At 42.6% G+C, this 20,947-nt stretch overlaps 1 protein-coding gene across 2 annotated transcripts in view; it reads left to right on the top strand.

Moving 5' to 3' along the window:
- The window catches only part of LOC126267332 (facilitated trehalose transporter Tret1-like), a 116,417-nt gene extending 99,429 nt beyond the window's left edge, over window positions 1–16,988 (top strand). For both annotated transcript variants that reach the window (XM_049972436.1, XM_049972437.1), the window contains one exon: window positions 16,069–16,988. In XM_049972436.1, coding sequence (XP_049828393.1) covers window positions 16,069–16,425 — 357 coding nt within the window. In that variant the 3' untranslated portion in view covers window positions 16,426–16,988. The remainder of the gene's footprint in view (window positions 1–16,068) is intronic.
- Window positions 16,989–20,947: the final 3,959 nt, after the last annotated feature.

Here is a 20,947-nt window from a genome sequence, read left to right as displayed (position 1 = left end):
CATTGAAAAGTCTCCCTTACTTATGAAGAAAAGTGTACCTATAGCAACAAATGCAGCCAATGGTAAGTGAACAAAAGGTGAAACACAAATGTAAAAAACTAAATTATTTTCTTATATTTTTGAACTTCTACCACTATAAGTATAAATCCTGAATCCTTTCTGGTCATTGTGACAAAGTTTTATGAATTTATTTTTAAAAGTATAGATAGTGGAAATTAAAAATTCCTGTGGTGTATCTCCTGCTCCAAGTCGTCCCGTTTGACGTCCTATCCCCCCTTAAGGCGAATGCCGGGATAGTTCCTTCGAAAGAACACGGCCGCTTTCCTTCTCCACCCTTCCATAACCCGAGATGTGCTCTGTCTCTAATGCTCTCGCTGTAGACAGGACGTTGATCATTAATCTTCTCGTACTCCTCCTCCTCATACAGAGACCTTTTTAAGTCTCAAACATCTATGATTTATATCGCCATGCTGGTACAGTGGGTTTGTACAACTGCACCGACTACTCTATCATGCCTCTCTCCCCAATCGAAATTCCCATTCGCGCCACAGTCCGCTAGGAGGGAGGTGTGCTAGAGTTGTTCATGCAGCTGTGCAAAGCCACTGTGTCAGGGTCGTCTAGTGGTTTTAGTAAGCAGGAGAAACAGGCTCGAATCGCAACCTCGGTACAAATTTTCATTCATCGCTTCAATCTGCTAAATAAATCACAGATGTTTGAGACTTGAAAAGGTCTCTAGAACCATATAGTCTCATTTGATTAAAGCACCTATGCTTGGGTTTCATTTAGAATCCCCAGTTTTGTTCGATGCCGAGGTGCTATTCCAATACAGATACAAAGCTTCTGCATTGCTTTCAAGTTTAGGGGGAATACTAACTGGGCTCAGGGATAAAAGCGAATTTGGATTGGGGAGGAATGTGTGCTAGGGTAGTCCAACCACTTGTGCAAAGCCCCTGTGTCAGGGTGGCATAGTGGTTAGCGAATCTGTCTAATGAGCACTAAGCCCAGGTTCGAATCCCGGCGTTGGTGCAAATTTTCATTCATCTCTTAAGTCTGCTCATATACATCATGAATACAGGTTTTCCAGGTTCAACATATAATAATATAAAGTGTAATAACTAGAGAGGTAATTCAGATGTTGACGGTGTGTTTCTACAAGTATGGTAACTCAAAATGTTTTTCTGCACACCTAACACACTTTGATATGCACCCCATTAGTGGCATGGCAAACATCTAATATGCATTCCACTTCTCAACGAGTGTTTTGCAGCGTTTCAGGCGTAACATCTGCGATAGATCCACAAAGGCGATGGTGCAGATCTGGTAGATCACAAACTGGTATCTGGTACAGATACCATCGCCTTTGTGATTCTATCGCAGATTGATTCTTGGTAAACCCACACAGAAAAAAATCAAATGGGCTAATATCTGGGCCTCTAGGGGACCAAGCAATCGATGGACTACCTCTTCCAATTCAGCGACCTGGGGACTCATGATTCATGAAAATCCTCACAATGTTCACAGAATGGCACAGTAAGTCGTCTTGTTCAAAGATCACACCACGAGGAACTTGTGGTACAGCATGTCTACGTACATTGTTGCATTAACTGTAGACTATGCGAATAACAATCGGCCTATAACCCCATCCATCAACATCCACACTAAGCATTCACTTTTGGAGAAGCATTTCGAACTCTCCACTGCGTGGGGGTGTTCAGTTTCTCATATGTATGTTTACTGTGCCAGAAGTGTGGAATGTAGCATCGTCTGAGAAGCAGACAAAAGCGAGGAATGCCTCATTTTCATTCATTTTTGCCAGAACTGTCTCCACAAATGCTTTCCTTCGCGTCCCTTGGCTGCAACATTTTATGGATGTCGCCTACTGTAGAACGAGGTAACGGTAACCGCTTGCTTGCTTTTCGGATAGACTTATGAGGGGTCTACTGGAAGGATCAATTCCACAGTAGCCTCTGGAACAGCGGGCTCGGCGTGGAAACAAACTTCCAGTTTGCCTTAGGCTTTTGACCTATTTCTTGATTGCTATGTTAAGCGGGAACATCGTCATTTGACCGCAGTCATACTCACACAAAAAACAACGTTACACCAGTGCAAGCTCCGCTAGAGAAGTCACGCAGAACACCTTCTTCTAGGAATCCACATGTCTACTGACGCACATTTAAGTGAACAAAGCAGTTGCTTGCTTGCGCACACGGTACCAACTGCAGCAAGCAAACACAGAAAACTTTTTGGGTTACCATACTCGTAGAAGCAAACCGCCAATAGATCTCTCAAATGCGCCTTAAGTTATTAATATGTTTAACCTGTATTTTAAACCAACTACTCTTTTTGTGAACTGTCATAAGTAGATGCAAGTATGTCTTCAGAATAACGCCCGGGATGAGTGACACTCTTTACATGAAGTTTCGACCCAACAAGTGATTTATAACGCAATCTGACTACAGTTTAAAAACATATTAAAGGGTAGTTAGTGCTTACTTTGCGTAAGGTAAAGAATTGTGGACAAAAATGAATATCTAACTGAATTTTGTGATCAGTTCTTTCTGTCAGTTTCATAATCTGATTCGGAGAATATATATATGATACATCTTGCAGATGAAGCATGTGAAACGAGAATGCTTGGGGGTCTGTCTGACAAACTTATACATTGTTATTGACAATGTCACCGCCTAATGAAGCACAAAACAATTCCTACGTAAAGGGTAACACATTTCTCCCCTGCAAGTCGGCAGAGAAGTTGTCTGTGAACCTTCATAGACTAGTGTCTTGGCTGACGCATTTGCAGGCAACGTCAAGCTAATGGAGAACGTAATTGACGAGCAGCACACTCGTATTGTGCGGCAAAGTTTACCTGTATTTCTTACGAACGAGACCGCAGGTGATGCCATAGACGCTCTTACTGAGAAGGAAGTGGAAATCCAGCTTCGTTATCTAAACATTAGGAAGGCTGGAGTCTCAGACAGGTGGCGTACGCTATGCTTAAGTAATTGCCACTTGGTGCCCTACGACCCATCACTCAACTACTCGGTCATATCTTAAGGACTGGCAACTACCCCTCTGCGTGGAAACATGCGGAAGTAGTTGCCATTCCTAAACATGGAAAATATGCAAGAGCCCCGCAATAATATCGACCTGTAAGCCTCCTCCACGCGTTTCAAAAGTCTTTGAGCGTCTATATGATCAAAGGCTTATAGAGCACGTCAATAGCCAGTTCTTAATACCACTTAAACAGTTCGATTTTCGGCGTGGTAACAGTACTCAACAACAACTTCTGCGTCTTGTGGAGGACGCGACGGGAGCTTTGGAGCGTCGGCAGTACTCAGGACAGTACTTGTGGACATCTTCAAGATCTTTGACTGTGTGTGTGTGTGTGTGTGTGTGTGTGTGTGTGTGAGAGAGAGAGAGAGAGAGTGTGTGTGTGTGTGTGTGTGTGTGTGTGTGTGTGTGAGTGTGTGTGTGCGAAAGCAAAGACAGCTTCACTCCAAGTTTAAACGCAGCCAAAACCTCTCAGACAAACAGAAGCTAAACGATGTCAAAGTTAGCGTAAGGAGGGCTATGCGTGAAGCGTTCAGTGAATTCGAAAGTAAAATTCTATGTACCGCCTTGACAGAAAATCCTAGGAAGTTCTGGTCTTACTTTAAATCAGTAAGTGGCTCGAAAAAGCATATCCAGACACTCCGGGATGATGATGGCATTGAAACAGAGGATGACACACGTAAAGCTGAAATACTAAACACCTTTTTCCAAAGCTGTTTCACAGAGGTAGACCGCACTGCAGTTCCTTCTCTAAATCCTCGCACAAACGAAAAATGGCTGACATCGAAATAAGTGTCCAAGGAATAGAAAAGCAACTGGATTCACTCAACAGAGGAAAGTCCACTGGACCTGACGGGATACCACTTCGATTCTACACAGAGTACGCGAAAGAACTGGCCCCCCTTCTAACAGCCGTGTACCGAAGTATCTAGAGGAACGGAAGGTTCCAAATGATTGGAAAAGAACACAGGTAGTCCCAGTCTTCAAGAAGGGTCGTCGAGCAGATGCGCAAAACTATAGACCTATATCTCTGACGTCGATCTGTTGTAGAATTTTAGAACACGTTTTTTGCTCGAGTATCATGTCGTTTTTGGAAACGCGAATCTACTCTTTAGGAATCAACATGGATTCCGGAAACAGCGATCGTGTGAGACCCAACTCGTTTTATTTGTTCATGAGACGCAGAAAATATTAGATACAGGCTCCCAGGTAGATGCTTTTTCCCTTGACTTCCGGAAGGCGTTCGATACAGTTCCGCACTGTCGCCTGATAAACAAAGTAAGAGCCTACGCAATATCAGACCAGCTGTGTGGCTGGATTGAAGAGTTTTTAGCAAACAGAACACAGCATGTTGTTATCAATGGAGAGACGTCTACAGACATTAGAGTGACCTCTGGCGTGCCCCAGGGGAGTGTTATGGGACCACAATATATATAAATGACCTAGTAGATAGTGCCGGAAGTTCCATGCGGCTTTTTGCGGATGATGCTGTAGTATACAGAGAAGTTGCAGGATTAGAAAATTGTAGCGAAATGCAGGAAGATCTGCAGCGGATAGGCACTTGGTGCAGGGAGTGGAAACTTACCCTTAAGACAGACAAATGTAATGTATTGCGAATACATAGAAAGAAGGATCCTTTATTGTATGCTTATATGATAGCGGAACAAACACTGATAACAGTTACTGCTGTAAAATACCTGGGAGTATGCTTGCGGTACGATTTGAAGTGGAATGATCATATAAAATTAATTGTTGGTAAGGCTGGTACCAGGTTGAGATTCATTGGGATAGTCCTTAGAAAATGTAGTCCATCAACAAAGGAGGTAGCTTACAAAACACTCGTTCGACCTATACTTGAGTATTGCTCATCAGTGTGGGATCCGTACCAGATCGGGTTGACGGAGGAGATAGAGAAGATCCTAAGAAGAGCGGCGCGTTTCGTCACAGGGTTATTTGGTAAGCGTGATAGCGTTACGGAGACGTTTAGCAAACTCAAGTGGCAGACTCTGCAAGAGAGGCGCTCTGCATCGCGGTGTAGCTTGCTGTCCAGGTTTCGAGAGGGGGTGCGTTTCTGGATTAGGTATCGAATACATTGCGTCCCCATACTTATACCTCCCGAGGAGATCACGAATGTAAAATTAGAGAGATTCGAGCGCGGCCGGAGGCTTTCAGACAGTCGTTCTTCCCGCGAACCATACACGACTGGGAGAGAAAATGGAGGTAATGACAGTGGCACGTAAAGTGCCCTCCGCCACACACCGTTGGGTGGCTTGCGGAGTATAAATGTAGATGTAGATGTAGACCTTCTCTACACATTCTCTATGTTGGGGCTACCGACACCGCACGTCAGGCGTATCGCTTACCTGCATAATAGCACATTCGATGCCCACGCCGGAGACAGCGTATCGACAGCAAAGCCTATACTAGTGGTAGTGGACCTCAGACGACCCAAAAGCGAAGACAGTGTCATTAGCACTTTATATGGACGGTGCCGCACTCCACTCTCGTTGCCTAAAAGCTGAGGTCTTACGTCGTCGCCTGCAGACAGCATGCTAAATCCTAGGTGCCTGGGCCACTAAGTGACGCCCGAAATTCAACGCTACGAAAAGCCAGGCCATAATAATTACGTTTCTCAGAGTGACTATGGACCTCAGTGGATTATCTACACCTACATCTACATGGTTACTCTGCAATTCACCCTTAAGTGCCTGGCAGAGGGTTCATCGAACCATTTTCATACTACTTCTCTACCATTCCACTCACGAATGGCGCATGGGAAAAAGGAACACCTAAATCTTTCGGTTCGAGCTCTGATTTCTCTTATTTTATTATGATAATCATTTCTTCCTTCCTAGGTGAGGGTCAACAAAATATTTTCGCATTCATAAGAGAAAGTTGGTGACTGAACTATCGTAAATAGATCTCGCCGCAAAGAAAACCGCCTTTGTTTCAGTGACTGCCACCCCAAGTCGCGTATCATATCTGTGACACACTCTCACCTCTATTGCGCGATAACACGATCCCATACCGTGCAGCAATATTCCAGCAGAGGACGGACTAGTGTAATGTAGGCTGTCTCTTTAGTGGGTTTGTCGCATCTTCTAAGTGTTCTGCCAACAAAGCGCAGTCTTTGTTTCGCCTTCCCCACAGTATTATCTATGTGGTATTTCCAATTTTAGTTGCTCATAATTGTAATTCATAGGTATTTTGTCGAAATGAGAGCCCTTAGATTTGTGCGATTTATCGTATACCCAAAATTTATCGGACTTCTTTTAGTACCCATGTGGATGACCTCACACTTTTCCCTCCATATAAAATTTCTCTCTAGATCATTTTGTAATTGGAATTGATCGTCTGATGATTTTACTAGACGTTAAATTAAAGCGTCTAAATCATTCATGTAAATCAGGAACAGCAGAGGACCTAGGACACTACCTTGCGGAACGCCAGATATCACTTCTGTTCTACTCGATGATTTACCTTCTATCACTACGAGTTGTGACTTCTCTGAGAGGAAATCACGAATGACAGCGCCCATCCCATGGTCTCGCACTGGGACCGCATGTTACAAAGAATAGGGGCAAAGTGCTCTGCCGTCTACAAGCACTTTACCCCTTGTTAAACGCTGAGTCAACACAGCCACCACACTTCAGCATCACGCTATATCTAGCACTGATTCGGGTGGATTGATGAAAAACCGTTCCTGTACCATGTGCATCGAGAACAGACTATCACACTGAACAACGAGCATTGAGTTTGAATACAAGTAAACACACATTAAAGATCGTTTTTAACATGGCATTCTTTCAGCAACCGTATATAAGTTTCAACATAGAAATAATTTGTTTAATACACTGACCTAGTTTTCTCCACCTCTAAAGATGTCTTCATCAGAATGAAAATTTAAAAGCCGCAAAGTTACATTCCGAGACGGCAATGTGTTAAACAATTGTTTGCAACCGGTTGGCTGCGTTATTTCTCCGTCGGCACATTAAAGATATGAAAATATTGCAAACAAATATTGCGCCAAGCTGCCAGATTGCTAGTTGTAATCCCACCAAACTTTTGTAGCTTGTTGCATGAGAATGACCATCAAACACAAACTTCAAAGAGAGCTACTACATCGGTCGTCCATAGTGGAAACGTGGAAGTAACAGCCAGGGCCGTTCGCGGAAGACCACCCGGAAACACAGAAAGGATCAGAATAGAATGCCTTGCGTCATTGAAGCGGGACTCATGCAGACGCCTGCGTAACTCGCACTGGCTTACTACTGGCTCTCTCATTTACTTGGAAAAGTGCCACTTTGTAAATGTGCTTTATTAAACTAGTCAAAGACTAACCGATAACTTGATACGGAACATCTTCGCAAGATGCTTGCGATTCAAAATATGCAGAAGAAAGGAGAGCTCTCAGAGCTGACTTTGTGACAAGAAAGTTTCAGTATAATAAACTACTAGCACACTGGGAAAAAATTAGCCACTCCGAGGACACGTCACGATAATTCATACCACCACTTTTAACCTCTATAACGGAATCAGTTCGGCGTTGAAGAGTACACAAATTACCCTAGTTATGTCATATTCACCTGAACCAGCTCATCGACGATTGTACCCCGTACAGATATCAAATTGCGGGAATGTTCGTTGCTAAGTTTCACCCCTGTTCCAAAATGGTTCAAATGGCTCTAAGCACTTTGGGACTTAACATCTGAGGTCATCAGTCCCCTAGACTTAGAACTACTTAAACCTAACTAACCTAAGGACATCACACACATCCATGCCCGAGGCAGGATTCGAACCTCAACCGTAGCAGCAGCGGGGCTCCGGACTGAAGCGCCTAGAACCGTTCGGCCACAGCGGCAGGCCCCCTGTTCCAAACAAGACATTATCTACAGCATTAGGACCAAGATAGTCAATGTGTGATATGAGGTCCGAGTGTTCTGCAGACAAGGATCCTATGCATACAGATGTCAGCACGGCTGTTGTCATCCTGGAAGATGAGAGCGTCCACTGCGTATTCATCATGAAGGTGTAGAGGAAAGGACACACCAATACGCTGACAATGTTGAAGTAAACATCTTGTTTCGTGTAACGTGAAGCAGTAAGCCCAGGTAATAGTACGAAAAACAGTCTCCCATAACAACATCGAACCACCTCCAGCCTCAACTAGCCCTCCGCACACTGCAAGCTACACCTCTGATCGGGCCGTCGGTTCGCTCGAGGTGTCGCATCATTTGCAAAGTGGCAAAGTCGCGGCGCATCGGACCACATTACACTGCCCCATTCAGCTTTTCTCCGGTATTCGTTTGGCCCATTCAGGACTTGTAGCTCTACGAGAAATGACCTTTTTCGAAGTACTCGATTTGAAATTGCTATTATATGCTGCCCCGTTCATGATGTTCGCTAAGAATGTTGAGATAGAGAGACAACAGCAATATCTGTCGGGTTTGAAATTGATTGTTATTGACTTGGTGTGTCATTCGTATCCGGTCCCAGTCATTAGGTTAATTATACGAACATTCTTCGTAACCCATATTGCATAGTCGCAAGTGATATACTGTTCCTTGTGAGCGCATTGCACAATCTGTGTTGATACGCCAACAAACGGGGCACCTTCATTCGAGGTGTCGTCATAAGCAGATCCAAATACAATAGGTCCTTTCTGTCATTTCTCCACACGGAACCATCTTACTGCGGTGTATCCATACAACCCACTAGGACATACATACAACGTCACTGCCATTAGTTACGTCAGCGCTGGACGGTTGCATGACTGCCTCATTTACAGCGCTCCAAAAGCGACCTGTGCACTTTTTCAAGCTGTGACTAATACTTTTCTCGGTGAGGTTATGTCACGGAATACTTATCTGAATCTGACACAACGTTAACCTAACACATGTGTCAGTCCACGACATCCTCCCCACCCTAATCTTCCTCCGAAGATGTGACCCACAGCACAGGCCTATTAATGTACCATACATCAACAGCGATGAGGATAATCGTCTGTGAAACTCCGTCTCAACCTTCTCTCAATTCCTTTAGCCTTGCCTTCTTTACGTAACAAGCAAGAGTATCGTACTACAGGCGTCACGGCCACGGGTTTCTTCAGCTGCGATTGGCAGAGACAAAAGTACAGAGCAAATGCTGAAGAAATCGTCCCCTTTACATAAACGTACTCAAATGAGCGTACACATACACTTGGCTTTCGTATATTTCTCTGCTACATATTGTCCCAAAACTAAAGTGAAAATCGTTCTCATCATCAAATTCTGACAAAGGTTTTTAGGAGATTTCCCTCGATTGTAAGGTCTGCAAATCGACTCCCAAAATGTTCCCAATATGGACTCCCTCTGCCCCACTATCAGTTCGCTCTCTCTAAAATGGCCATCAGGCGAACAGCCGCTCTGCTTTTAGGGATGAGAATTATATACAAAGAATGTCGTCCCCTTACAGCAAGAAGACGTCTCACGACTCGAACCTTCACAGGTCGATTCTTTCGCTTCAGTAAGTCCTCTACGATTTACTACATAAATCGTAATTCCTTTTTCGGGTCTGCTTCCATGCTAGTTCGGCTGTTATGATGGGTCTGTAATTGAGGGTGGCTTCCACGAGTACCGTACTACTTCTAAATTCTTTTTGTACTGCAACGCCCGACAACCTTGTGGAGGCATAGTCTACTCAAGCAAATCATTACTTATCACCAACCTCTCCACCAAACTGCACATGGGACTATAAATCTCCACTGTATTCGGTTCTCGGTGAGTAAACAGTGGTCCACAGAAATGGCTGCCAAAAGGAAGATAATCTTCCTTTGCTGCGCGAAACGTTTGGGAATCGTCACTCTACGAAGAATCTGGAATACTCGGTCTGTCAATGAACCTGTGAATGTGTGTGCTGTTGTACTGCCGACCAGTGAAGGGTTCCATTCGTTGCTAGCAGCTAATACCAAAGCTTATTGATACAACTGTCAGAGTATTTTACTCTCTGCATATTGTAGCGTCCTGTAAAAGGAAGATGATCAACTGTGTGTTTAAATTTTTTATTTGTAATTTTATATTTCAAAAATTATTTGTAATATTCAGTTTAATGAAACAGACCTATTGCATGTCCGACCTTTGGCTTAATCCCGTTGGCTTGCGAGTACAATTCCTGTCGCAATAATCCCTTTCTCGCAACAGCATAGGGCCTCAGTAATGTGCGACGCAACAAGATTTTTTGTATTACAAAGAAGCTTTAATAGAGAATTTCATTAGCAAAATTGATGACCTATGGTACGCCATGAAGATGTAGCAATGATTTAGGAGATGAGTTAGGAATTACCTTTTAAACATTTCCCTTCCTCCTTCTCCATAAACCAAACTTCAATGTCGTCTTTGCAACGTCCTGCCAAAATAATATGTCGTAAATATTCAGGCAATTTGATTAAGTAAATGCGGATGAGTTCTGAGGGGCTGTATGGGTTTGAAAGATACTGATTCTTATGCAACATGTGTTCAAAATATTTGACACGTCTGGAAAATTCAGATTGTTCGAAATGTTTCATCATTATGATGCTATGTTTTACTCGGTCTTGTGTAGGTTGAGACCAATACGCTGAGAGGAAGGCATGATAAAATTCTTCTTCACTGTGACAATCGTGAATGACCGATCGCATTCTTACAGCTGGTTCATTCTCTAAGTATCAACACATAAATTCTAATCTGTGCTCCAATGACCATATGGGAGGAAAACAATGAGAGAATTCATGAAGCCATGCTTGTGGATGAATATTGTTGCCGGAATACTTAAATGTTTTGAATTTACGTGCAGTAATGAAAAGCTTATAGTCAAAGTCATCATGATGGCGAGTCGCATATCGGTCACCGTTACGTCGTGTCGGCGGTTCCATCTCAAAATTCGGTGCACCTTGCCAATTTCTTTCATAATTTGCGAAGTGTCCTGTGTTATTATTTTGTGGTTGTTCCGTATTTCTATGTCCCTCTTCCCGTACTGGAGAGCGAGTGTCCTCTGAAATATGTAATTTTTGTATTACTTGTGCCAGCTGATCTTGTACTTCCCGGATTTCTCTCTTGTGTTGCGTGTTTATTTGATTTTGATTTTGTTTAAATTTTCTAATTTGTTCATACTCTTCTGTGTCAGTGAAGGCTACGGGTCTTGTGTTATTCAGACCATCATCTACCTTTGTAGATAAGTTAGTGAACTGATCCGAAAGTTCGGCTACTTTCTCTGATAGTGAAGTGATTTCCTCAATGTGTTTTTCTGAACCAAGTTTCAGAGTGTCCATTTGAGTTGAAATCGTATCTACTGTGTCCTTTAAGTTTTTATGAGTTTTTGCAAGTTGCGAAACCGAATCGGTAGATGCAACTGAGTCAGTTTTAGCTTGCGAGGTGTCGTGATTTTCAGTTTGCAGTTATTTTATGGCTGCTTCGTGATTCTGTAATGCATTTTCATGTCGCGAAAAAAATAGGTAGGAAATGCTCACAAATTTGTATGTTTACGTCATTACAGACTTTTTGACATTTATATTCGATTTTAAGTAACTCTGCAGTTAAATCTACACGTTTTTGTTCAAGCGTTTGTTCCATTGAGTCTAGCTTTTGAAGCTGTAGCTGTGTTTGTCTCTGATTTTGTTCCATTGTGTCTAACTGTTGCTGTGTTTGTCTCTGATTTTTTTCAATTGTGTCTAACTGTTGTCTCTGATTTTGTTTCATTTGTTGCATTAATTGCAATAATAATGTATTAGTGTCTGGAATCTGCTCCCCTCTGTTTCTCGTCAGTGCATTTGCACCGGCAACAATCACATTTTGACAAGCAGAAAATGTGTCTTCGCTTATTTGAGAAAACGGTGAGGACCCAAAACCTGAATCTACAGTATGTGCAAGATTGTGTCCTGTCATTTCGGATTCTTGAGGCGAGCTGTTGCCGACCGATCGATCGATTCTGCTTCCCTGTTCACTAATTGTTTCACTGTCTAAACCATTATTTGCCGCCCTCTCCATTTCCCTATGCACAATTACCAAATTATTACGTCGAATGTCTGTTAATTCATTACACGGTGGTGCTGATAAGCTACAATCGTCGTCACTCTCATTTCTCAATTTACTTTGTAGCCTAGTATTACGTGTCTCACACGCCATAATTGTCACAATATTTCACACGGTAACACAGAAAAGCACAATTTGAAGAGTAAAATAAGAAAACACATTAAAATAGCACTGAAAATAATATCTCGTTAATTGCAAGCGCAGCTGCGAAATACTTGGTATAAATCTACATGCGTGCCATGACTGTTTTACTGTACAACAATAAAAAACTACAAATACTGAATGCCATTCTAGGTAGTCTATTCTGTCATTCTTGCTATATGGCCTGCCCAATTCAACCTTCTCCTCTTGAGCACTTCGACGATGTTACGGTGTTTGTACAGCTCTCGTAATTCTCCATTCCATGTAATTTTCGTCGTATAGAGGGCCAAAAATTTTCCTTAGTACTTTTCTTTCTAATATTAACAGTTTGTCTTCATCTTCTGTCTAAATATTAATGTTTCACATCCGTATAACATCACAGGTATAATGGTCGATTGATATAAGCGGATATTGAAGTTACTGCTAAGTGATCTTTTTCTTAGAATTTCGATGAAACTAAAAAGTGTCTTGTTTGCTGTTGATAAACGGGCGTCTATTTCGATATCTGTTTTGTTGTGATTACTAAAAAAACTTCCTAGGTAGGGCAGGTATTGTGTCTTTTCTTCACTAACATGTAATCTTGTTTTCTCAGCAATTTTTTAGTAATTTTGCATCATTCTGATTAATTCTCTTTTGGAATTTAAAATGTAACTTAAAATCACTAGTCCTGGACAAATTCTTTTATTCTACTGACGAATTTCAACGTAAAAGCCGGTAGCCAGTAAAAAAGAAATTATTGTTAAGTGTAGTTGTATGAGTAGCTCTGAATAATACACTACGAGGTGCGATTTTTTTTCTAATTAACTACTCACCCGAAATCGATGAAACTGGCGTTACTTCTCGACGTAATCGCCCTGCAGACGTACACATTTTTCACAACGCTGACGCCATGATTCCATGGCAGCGGCGAAGGCTTCTTTAGGAGTCTGTTTTGACCACTGGAAAATCGCTGAGGCAATAGCAGCACGGCTGGTGAATGTGCGACCACGGAGAGTGTCTTTCATTGTTGGAAAAATCCAAAAGTCACTAGGAGGCAGATAAGGTCAGTAGGGAGCATGAGGAATCACTTCAAAGTTGTTATCACGAAGAAACTGTTGCGTAAGGTTAGCTCGATGTGCGGGTGCGTTGTCTTGGTGAAACAGCACACGCACAGCCCTTCCCGGACGTTTTTGTTTCAGTGCAGGAAGGAATTTGTTCTTCAAAATATTTTCGTAGGATGCACTTGTAACCATAGTGTCTTTTGCAACGCAATGGGTAAGGATTACGCCCTCGCTGTCCCAGAACATGGACACCAACATTTTTTTGGTGGCGGTGAATCTGTGCGCTTCCATTGAGCTGACTGGCTCTTTGTTTCTGGATTGAAAAATGGCATCCCCGTCTCATCCATTGTCACAACCGACGAAAAGAAAGTCCCATTCATGCTGTCGTTGTGCGTCAACATTGCTTGGCAACATGCCACACGGGAAGCCATGTGGTCGTCCGTCAGCATTCGTGGCACCCACCTGGATAACACTTTCCGCATTTTCAGGTCGTCATGCAGGATTGTGTGCATAGAATCCACAGAAATGCCAACTCTGGAGGCGATCTGTTCAACAGTCATTCGGCGATCCCCCAAAACAATTCTCTCCACTTTCTCGATCATGTCGTCAGACCGGCTTGTGCGAGCCCGAAGTTGTTTCGGTTTGTTGTCACACGATGTTCTGCCTTCATTAAACTGTCGCACCCACGAACGCACTTTCGACACATGCATAACTGCATCACCACATTTCTCCTTGAACTGTCGATGAATTTCAATTGGTTTCACACCACACAAATTCAGAAAACGATTGATTGCACGCTGTTCAAGTAAGGGAAACGTCACCATTTTAAGTATTTAAAACAGTTCTCATTCTCGCCGCTGGCGGTAAAATTCCATCTGCCGTACGGTGTTGCCATATCTGGGACGTATTGACAATGAACGCGGCCTCATTTTAAAACAATGCGCATGTTTCTATCTCTTTCCAGTCCGGAGAAAAAAAAAATCGGAGATCTTAGAACTTGAATGCACGTCGTACTGGTCATTAAAATTGTTACACCAAGAAGAAATGCAGATGATAAACAGGTATTCATTGAACAAATATATTATACTAGGACTGACATGTGACTACATTTTCACGCAGTTTGGGTGCATAGATCCTGAGAAATCTGTACCCAGAACAATCACCTCTGCCCGTAATAACGGCCTTGAAACGCCTGGGCATTGAGTCAAACAGAGCTTGGATGGCGTTTACAGGTACAGCTGCCCATGCAGCTTCAACACGATACCACAGTTCATCCAGAGTAGTGACTGTCGTATTGTGACGAGCCAGTTGCTCGGCCACCATTGACCAGACGTTTTCAGTTGGAGAGAGATCTGGAGACTTTGCTGGCCAGGGCAGCAGTCGAACATTTTCTGGATCCAGAAAGGCCCGTACAGGGCCTACAACATGCGGTCGTGCATTATGCTGCTGAAATGTAGGCTTTTGCAGGGATCGAATGAAGGGTAGAGCCACAGGTCGTAACACATCTGAAATGTAGCGTCCACTGTTGAAAGTGCTGTCAATGTGAACAAGAGGTGACCTACACGTGTAACCAATGACACCCCATTCCAACACGCCGGGTGATACGCCAGTATGGCGATGACGAATACACGCTTCCAATGTGCGTTCACCGCGATGTCGCCAAACATGGATGCGACCATCATGATGCTGTAAACAGAACCTGGATTCATCCGAAAAAGTGACGTTTTGCCATTCGTGCACACAGGTTCGTCGTTGAGTACGCCATCATAGACGCTCCTGTCTGTGATTCAGGGCCAAGGGTAACCGCAGCCATGGTCTCCGAGCTGAAAGTCCATGCTGCTCCAAACTTCCTCGAACTGTTCGTGCAGATGGTTGTTGCCTTGCAAACGTCCCCATTTGTTGACTCAGGGATCAAGCGGATAAGATGCTTTTCATCTCGACTGCTAGTGATTCGAGGCCATTGGGATCCAGCATGGCGTTCCGTACTACGCTCCTGAACCCACCGATTCCATATTCTGCTAACAGTCATGGGATCTCGACCAACGCGAGCAGCAATATCGCGATACGATAAACCGCAATCGCAATAGGCTACAATCCGACCTTTATCAAAGTCGGAAACGTGATGGCACGCATTTCTCCTCTGTACACGAGGCATCACAGCAATGCTTCACCAGGCAACGCCAGTTAACTGTTGTTTGTGTATGAGAAATCGGTTAGAAACTTTCCTCATGTCAGCACGTTGTAGGTGTCGCCACCGGCGCCAACCTTGTGTGAATGCTCTGAAACGCTAATTATTTGCATATCACAACATTTTCTTCCTGTCGGTTAAATTTCGCTTCTGTAGCGCGTCATCTTCGTGGTGTAGCAATTTTGATGGGCAGTAGTGTAATTATGTCATTAATGTTAACACTGATCGTATAAACTGACTCGTTCCTCACCATTTCGATACAAGAATCGTATAGATGAACTATGAACCATGCAACTAACTAACTAATTCACTAAATAACATCTAGCGACAACATTTAGCCGGCATAGACAACACATCTCCAAACTGGACTACCCTTTCTGTAGCTGGTTCAAATGGCTCTGAGCACTTTGGGACTTAACTTCTAAGGTCATTAGTCCCCTAGAACTTAGAACAACTTAAACCTGACTAACCTAAGGACATCACACACATCCATGCCCGTAGCGGTCGCGCGGTTCCAGACTGTAGCGCCTAGAACCGCCGGCCGGCTCCTTTCTGCAGCTTCCATTACGACTGCCGCCTGTAGGAGTGTCCGGCCTTCTTTCAGGTGTTCAACATCCTGGGGCTGGGCCCCGTGCCGTGGGCGATGGTGGGCGAGGTGTTCCCCTCGGAGGTGAAGGGGCTGGCCACGGCCATCGTGACGGTGGTGCTCAGCGTGAGCTCCACGGCCGTGGCGAAGCTCTTCCAGGTGGTCAGCGACCAGGTGGGCATGCACGTCGTCTTCTTCTCCTTCTCGGCGTGCGCCGCCGCCGGCTTCGTCTTCACCTACTTCTGCGTGCCAGAGACCAAGGGCCGCTCCTTCCTAGAGATCATGCGGCACTTCGAGGGAGACGCCGCCGAGTCGCCAGATTCCACCGAGAAGCAACCTGGAACTGTGCCTCAGCACCCGGCCCTTCATCTCTGACGTGGCAACAGGACACAACTCGTTGTGGCATGTTACTAGGCAAACGTGCACGTCGGTATGAACGTGACGACTTTTGTCCAGACAGTATACTTCGTCAAACGTTGTTTTTTGATCTGGTAACACAGAGTAGTTTTTGTGACTCTTTCTCCTTTTCAACTGTGTTGAAGACGCTTGTTTGACAGAGACAACTGATGCAATGTTTCTCTTGCATTTGTGCCTGCTGCAAGACGAGAATAATACAAAGCGCGTGACTTTCTTTAACGGCGATGATGGGCACTAAGTGCCTGTGTGGAAATGGTTCTGGGACCTGACAGATGCATATTCGAACATCAGACAGCGCCAGCCAGTCACGTGTGTTGACATACACATGCTCGCTCTTCGGCTGCACAAATTTTGTGTACAAATATCAAGTTAGCGATAATTGTTATTTATAAAACTACAAAATAATATATACTCAACAATGATGGTAAATATAAAATTATTTAAAATAACTGCAATATTTGTATTTTATATCATAAATGTAAATAAGATGTAAAGAAGAAATATACCAAACTGCAAAACTTTTTAATCATCTATGTCTACATGTATATACAAACTCCACAAGCCATCCTTCGGTGCACCACTACCAGTTTAGTGTAGATTAGATTAGATTAATTATTCATTCCATACACCCATAAAAGAGGGAATCCTCCTTGGTGTGGAACATGTCAGATAAACACATTACAAAAATGTAATTAGAAAAACTTGAGTTTCATTAATTTTATTGATCCTCAGTCAATAAACAGTAAAATTATGTACATGAATTAAATTTAAACTTCTAATATTTACAGGTTTAATACTTACATCTGCTTCCATTAAATCCATAATTCAGAGATTTGCTAGTTTCTTGGCTATTACAAACAAGTATTGTCAAAAATTAAAGTAAGTTATTCATTTCAGTGATCCTCAGTTAAGAACAGTAAGATTATGTACAAGATTTAAAATTAAACTTCCACTATTTACAGACTTAAGACTTACATCGGATTATCCGAAAAACCAAGCTGAGTTTCATATGAGCAGTCTTTTCTAAGTCCATCATTATTCGAGGACAGAAGCTTTTCTGACTCAGTGTAATACGTTATATTCGAACTGAGAATTTGCATAGAGGTTCTGAAGAAAACTGATGTTAAGGGTTTTTAATCTGTAATTTTGTGAATCTGTTCTTTTACTCTTCTACAGAGAATTCTGGGCAACACTAGAGAGAGTGATGGCCAAGATTCCCAAACACACGGGAAGAATTCCATAGAAAGATGATGCAAAAAGCAAAATAACAAATACCACGGAAAAAGAACACTAAACACCCTTGGAGGAACTCAGAGTGTGAAAAGGCCATAGAAATACGCAAACAAGCTTTTCAGGACTACAATGGTAAAAAATCCCCAGAAAGCCCATGTTGTTTCCAAGAATCAAGAAAACACGTTTCAAAACTTATTAGGCAACGAAGCGAAAGTACATGAAGGAGCAACTGGATGTTATAGAGGTAAACTTCCGCAACCACACTACGAGAGAATTCTACAGGACCTTCTCAAGAAAGGACACACCTCAAAATTTGTGTTTTAGGAAACCAGATGGAAAAGTAGCACTAACTAACCAAGAGAATTTTCAAGAACTGGCACGTTATTTCTCTGATCTCCTTAACTGCCCTAAACCTGTAACAAGTTTTCCTGTACACAACATACCTCCACCCAACCAGAATCGCTGCCACCAATCTGTGAAGAGATCAACAAACACATACTTAAACTAAAAAACGGTAGGACGTCCGGTGAAGTCGCCATCATTACAGAATACTAAAAAACCTTGGACCAAAGTCACTACAGGCGCTTACGAAAATAATCTCTACCATCTGGCAAACAGAAAAAACTTCCTGATGACTGCAAATGTGCACTTATCCATCCTCTGCACGAGAAAGGAGATTGGACGAATGTAAACAACTACAGAGGAATGTCTCTGCTACAAGTCACCTACAAAACTTTCTTAGCATGCTTACCCCAGAGAAGACAAGAACAGTTAGAACACAAAACTGATGAAAACCGGGCAAGCTTTCGCCCCCGGTCGTTAATGTACAGAACAAATCCTCAATTCTAAAATACAAGGCCATCAGGAAAGTGCCAATCATTTGCACCTTCATAGATTTCAAGAAAACGTATGATTCTGTTGACCGACAACCCTTGTTCAACGTCTTTGAAGGACAGGGATTCCACCCAAAAACACTACGATTAATCAGACAGACATTAGTTGACACACCATTGAAAGTGAAATTCATGGGTGAAATCTCTGATCACTTCATGATCAAAACTGGAATGCGCCAAGGTGACGGATTATCCCCACTATTATTCAACCTAGTCCTGGATAAAGTAATGAGGAAATGGAGAAAAAGAGCTGAAAACTCAAGGACACTGGAAACAACACAATTAGGAAGATGCCGGGACAAAACAGAATTATCAAACCAAGCTTTCGCAGATGACCCGGCCATACTGTCATACAACGAAGCAACAGCAACCAAACAAACAGAGGTACTAAAACAAGCGCTGAAAAGGTTGGGCTGCGAATCTCTTTCCACAAGTCTGAATTTTTCTCCTAAAAATTAAACATGACAAAATTAGACACAAAATTCGTCAAAATAAACAGACTTGTAGACTTCAAATATCTAGATGAAATCCTCGAACCTACAGGAGGAGAAAAGATTAGATTAGATTAATTATTCATTGCATAGACCCACAAAAGAGGGGACAGAATACTCGATTACAGAAAATGAAGAGAGCGTTCGGCAAGACACAGCACTTATATAATAAAAAATGCATGTCCATTCCCTACAACACAGTAATAAAGCCTGAAATACTGTATGCAAGTGAGACGCTAACACTCCATACGAAAAGTGACATGGAAAGCATACTGAAGGAAGATAGGAAAATCATGAGGAAAATTCTCAGCTCAAAGCTGATGGATAGATTATGCTCTAGGAAAACTACAGAGAAGATGTCCAACATAGCAGCAGACGTCAGAAAAAGAAGGTTGAAGTTTTATGAGCACATCATCTTCATCAGGCTGTCAGCAAAAGGATTCACTAAGAGAATTCCAACATACATAAAAGGGGTCAAATCAACAATACCATGGATCACGCAAATCAGACTGGACCTAGAAGCATAAAAAGTCGGTCCAACAGAAACTGAAGACAGGAAAGTATACAGGGAGAAGATACACAAGTGGAATGAGAGGTCAGAGAATGAAGTTCCAAAGAAACCAGGGAAAAAGTGGACTGAAGATAGACTCTACAGAGAAAAATGAGAGAACAGTGGAAGATCAAAAAGAACGCTCAAATGAGGCAGAATGCTTTGCGTGATCCTACAGGGTCTCGGCGCAATATATATATAATTTGGGCCGAGACCCTGTAGGATCACGCAAAGCTTTCTGCTTTTTAAAATTGGGATTTCATCTTGACGTGGCGATTTATTTGTTTTCTACTCTTGCAGCAACTTGAGAGTGATCGACAGAGGTGATGGCTTTTTTCAAATGAAAATTGAGCAATATCTGCCCGTTGTAAATGCAGTTGTAACCTACAACATACTACGCGATCATGCGATGGCATTGTTGTACTGAGCAACGACACTGTTAGTCAGACGTTTTAAAAGAAACACTAGACTACTAGACAATACGAGGCTTACAAATGTAAAAGAAGAAAATGTGACCAATATCACGTTTGATTAGTCACTTTTCTGCGCTTTGAAGAAGGGTTGCACTTGGTCTGTGCTATCTAAAGTTGTCCCTTTAGCAGTAACGCTTTAGGATGTGGGATCTCGTTTACTTGTAGCAGAACCTCACACAGATGAAAAAAATTCTTTGATTCTTTAATATAATTTGAATTTTGGGGTGTGTTTTATCCATTACTAAATCTCCCTCCCTAAATATTGTTTCTGTGCCTGCTGGTTGCGTTATGGACAGCCTCTGCTCGGTATTTTTGATCAAGGAGCCATGCAATAGATCACTTTGTATGATAATTTGATCACCTTCACTAGATGGCGAGATTGTTAATAAAAATAGTGGTTCAGCTATTACCTTTTCGCTTACTATCTCTAAAGGAGCCAGTTCCGTACTCAGCTGAAGCAGTAAATTCAAAAGCTTCTGGAACTCAGGCTTTAAGCTGATCCACTTAGAATGTTTAGAGCAACAATTTGTTTTACAGAGATAGCCTAATTCTTTCACCACACATCCTGCCGCTTCCCCTGGGGCTGATACTTGGATATGAGTATGTGTTGAGTATGTGTAGACGTAACATCTCTTAAAGATGGTAACTTAAATGTGTACTGCCACAAGCAGATAACAAAGTTTTAGGTACTTGACAATGAAGAAAGAAATAGAGGGTTAAACACTGAACTATTCCCTATGCAGTGGTCCTCTTGAATGTGTATAATTTCACATGTTTAGAATGGCATCCTAGAATAACCAGCACATAAGTAACATCTCCTAGGCTGCGAGGAGGTACACC

Source organism: Schistocerca gregaria, chromosome 4 (genome assembly GCF_023897955.1).
Source record: "Schistocerca gregaria isolate iqSchGreg1 chromosome 4, iqSchGreg1.2, whole genome shotgun sequence".
In the NCBI taxonomy this organism is placed as follows: domain Eukaryota; kingdom Metazoa; phylum Arthropoda; class Insecta; order Orthoptera; family Acrididae; genus Schistocerca; species Schistocerca gregaria.
Note: the sequence above shows the minus strand (reverse complement) of the source record. Positions and strands in the feature narration are given on the sequence as shown.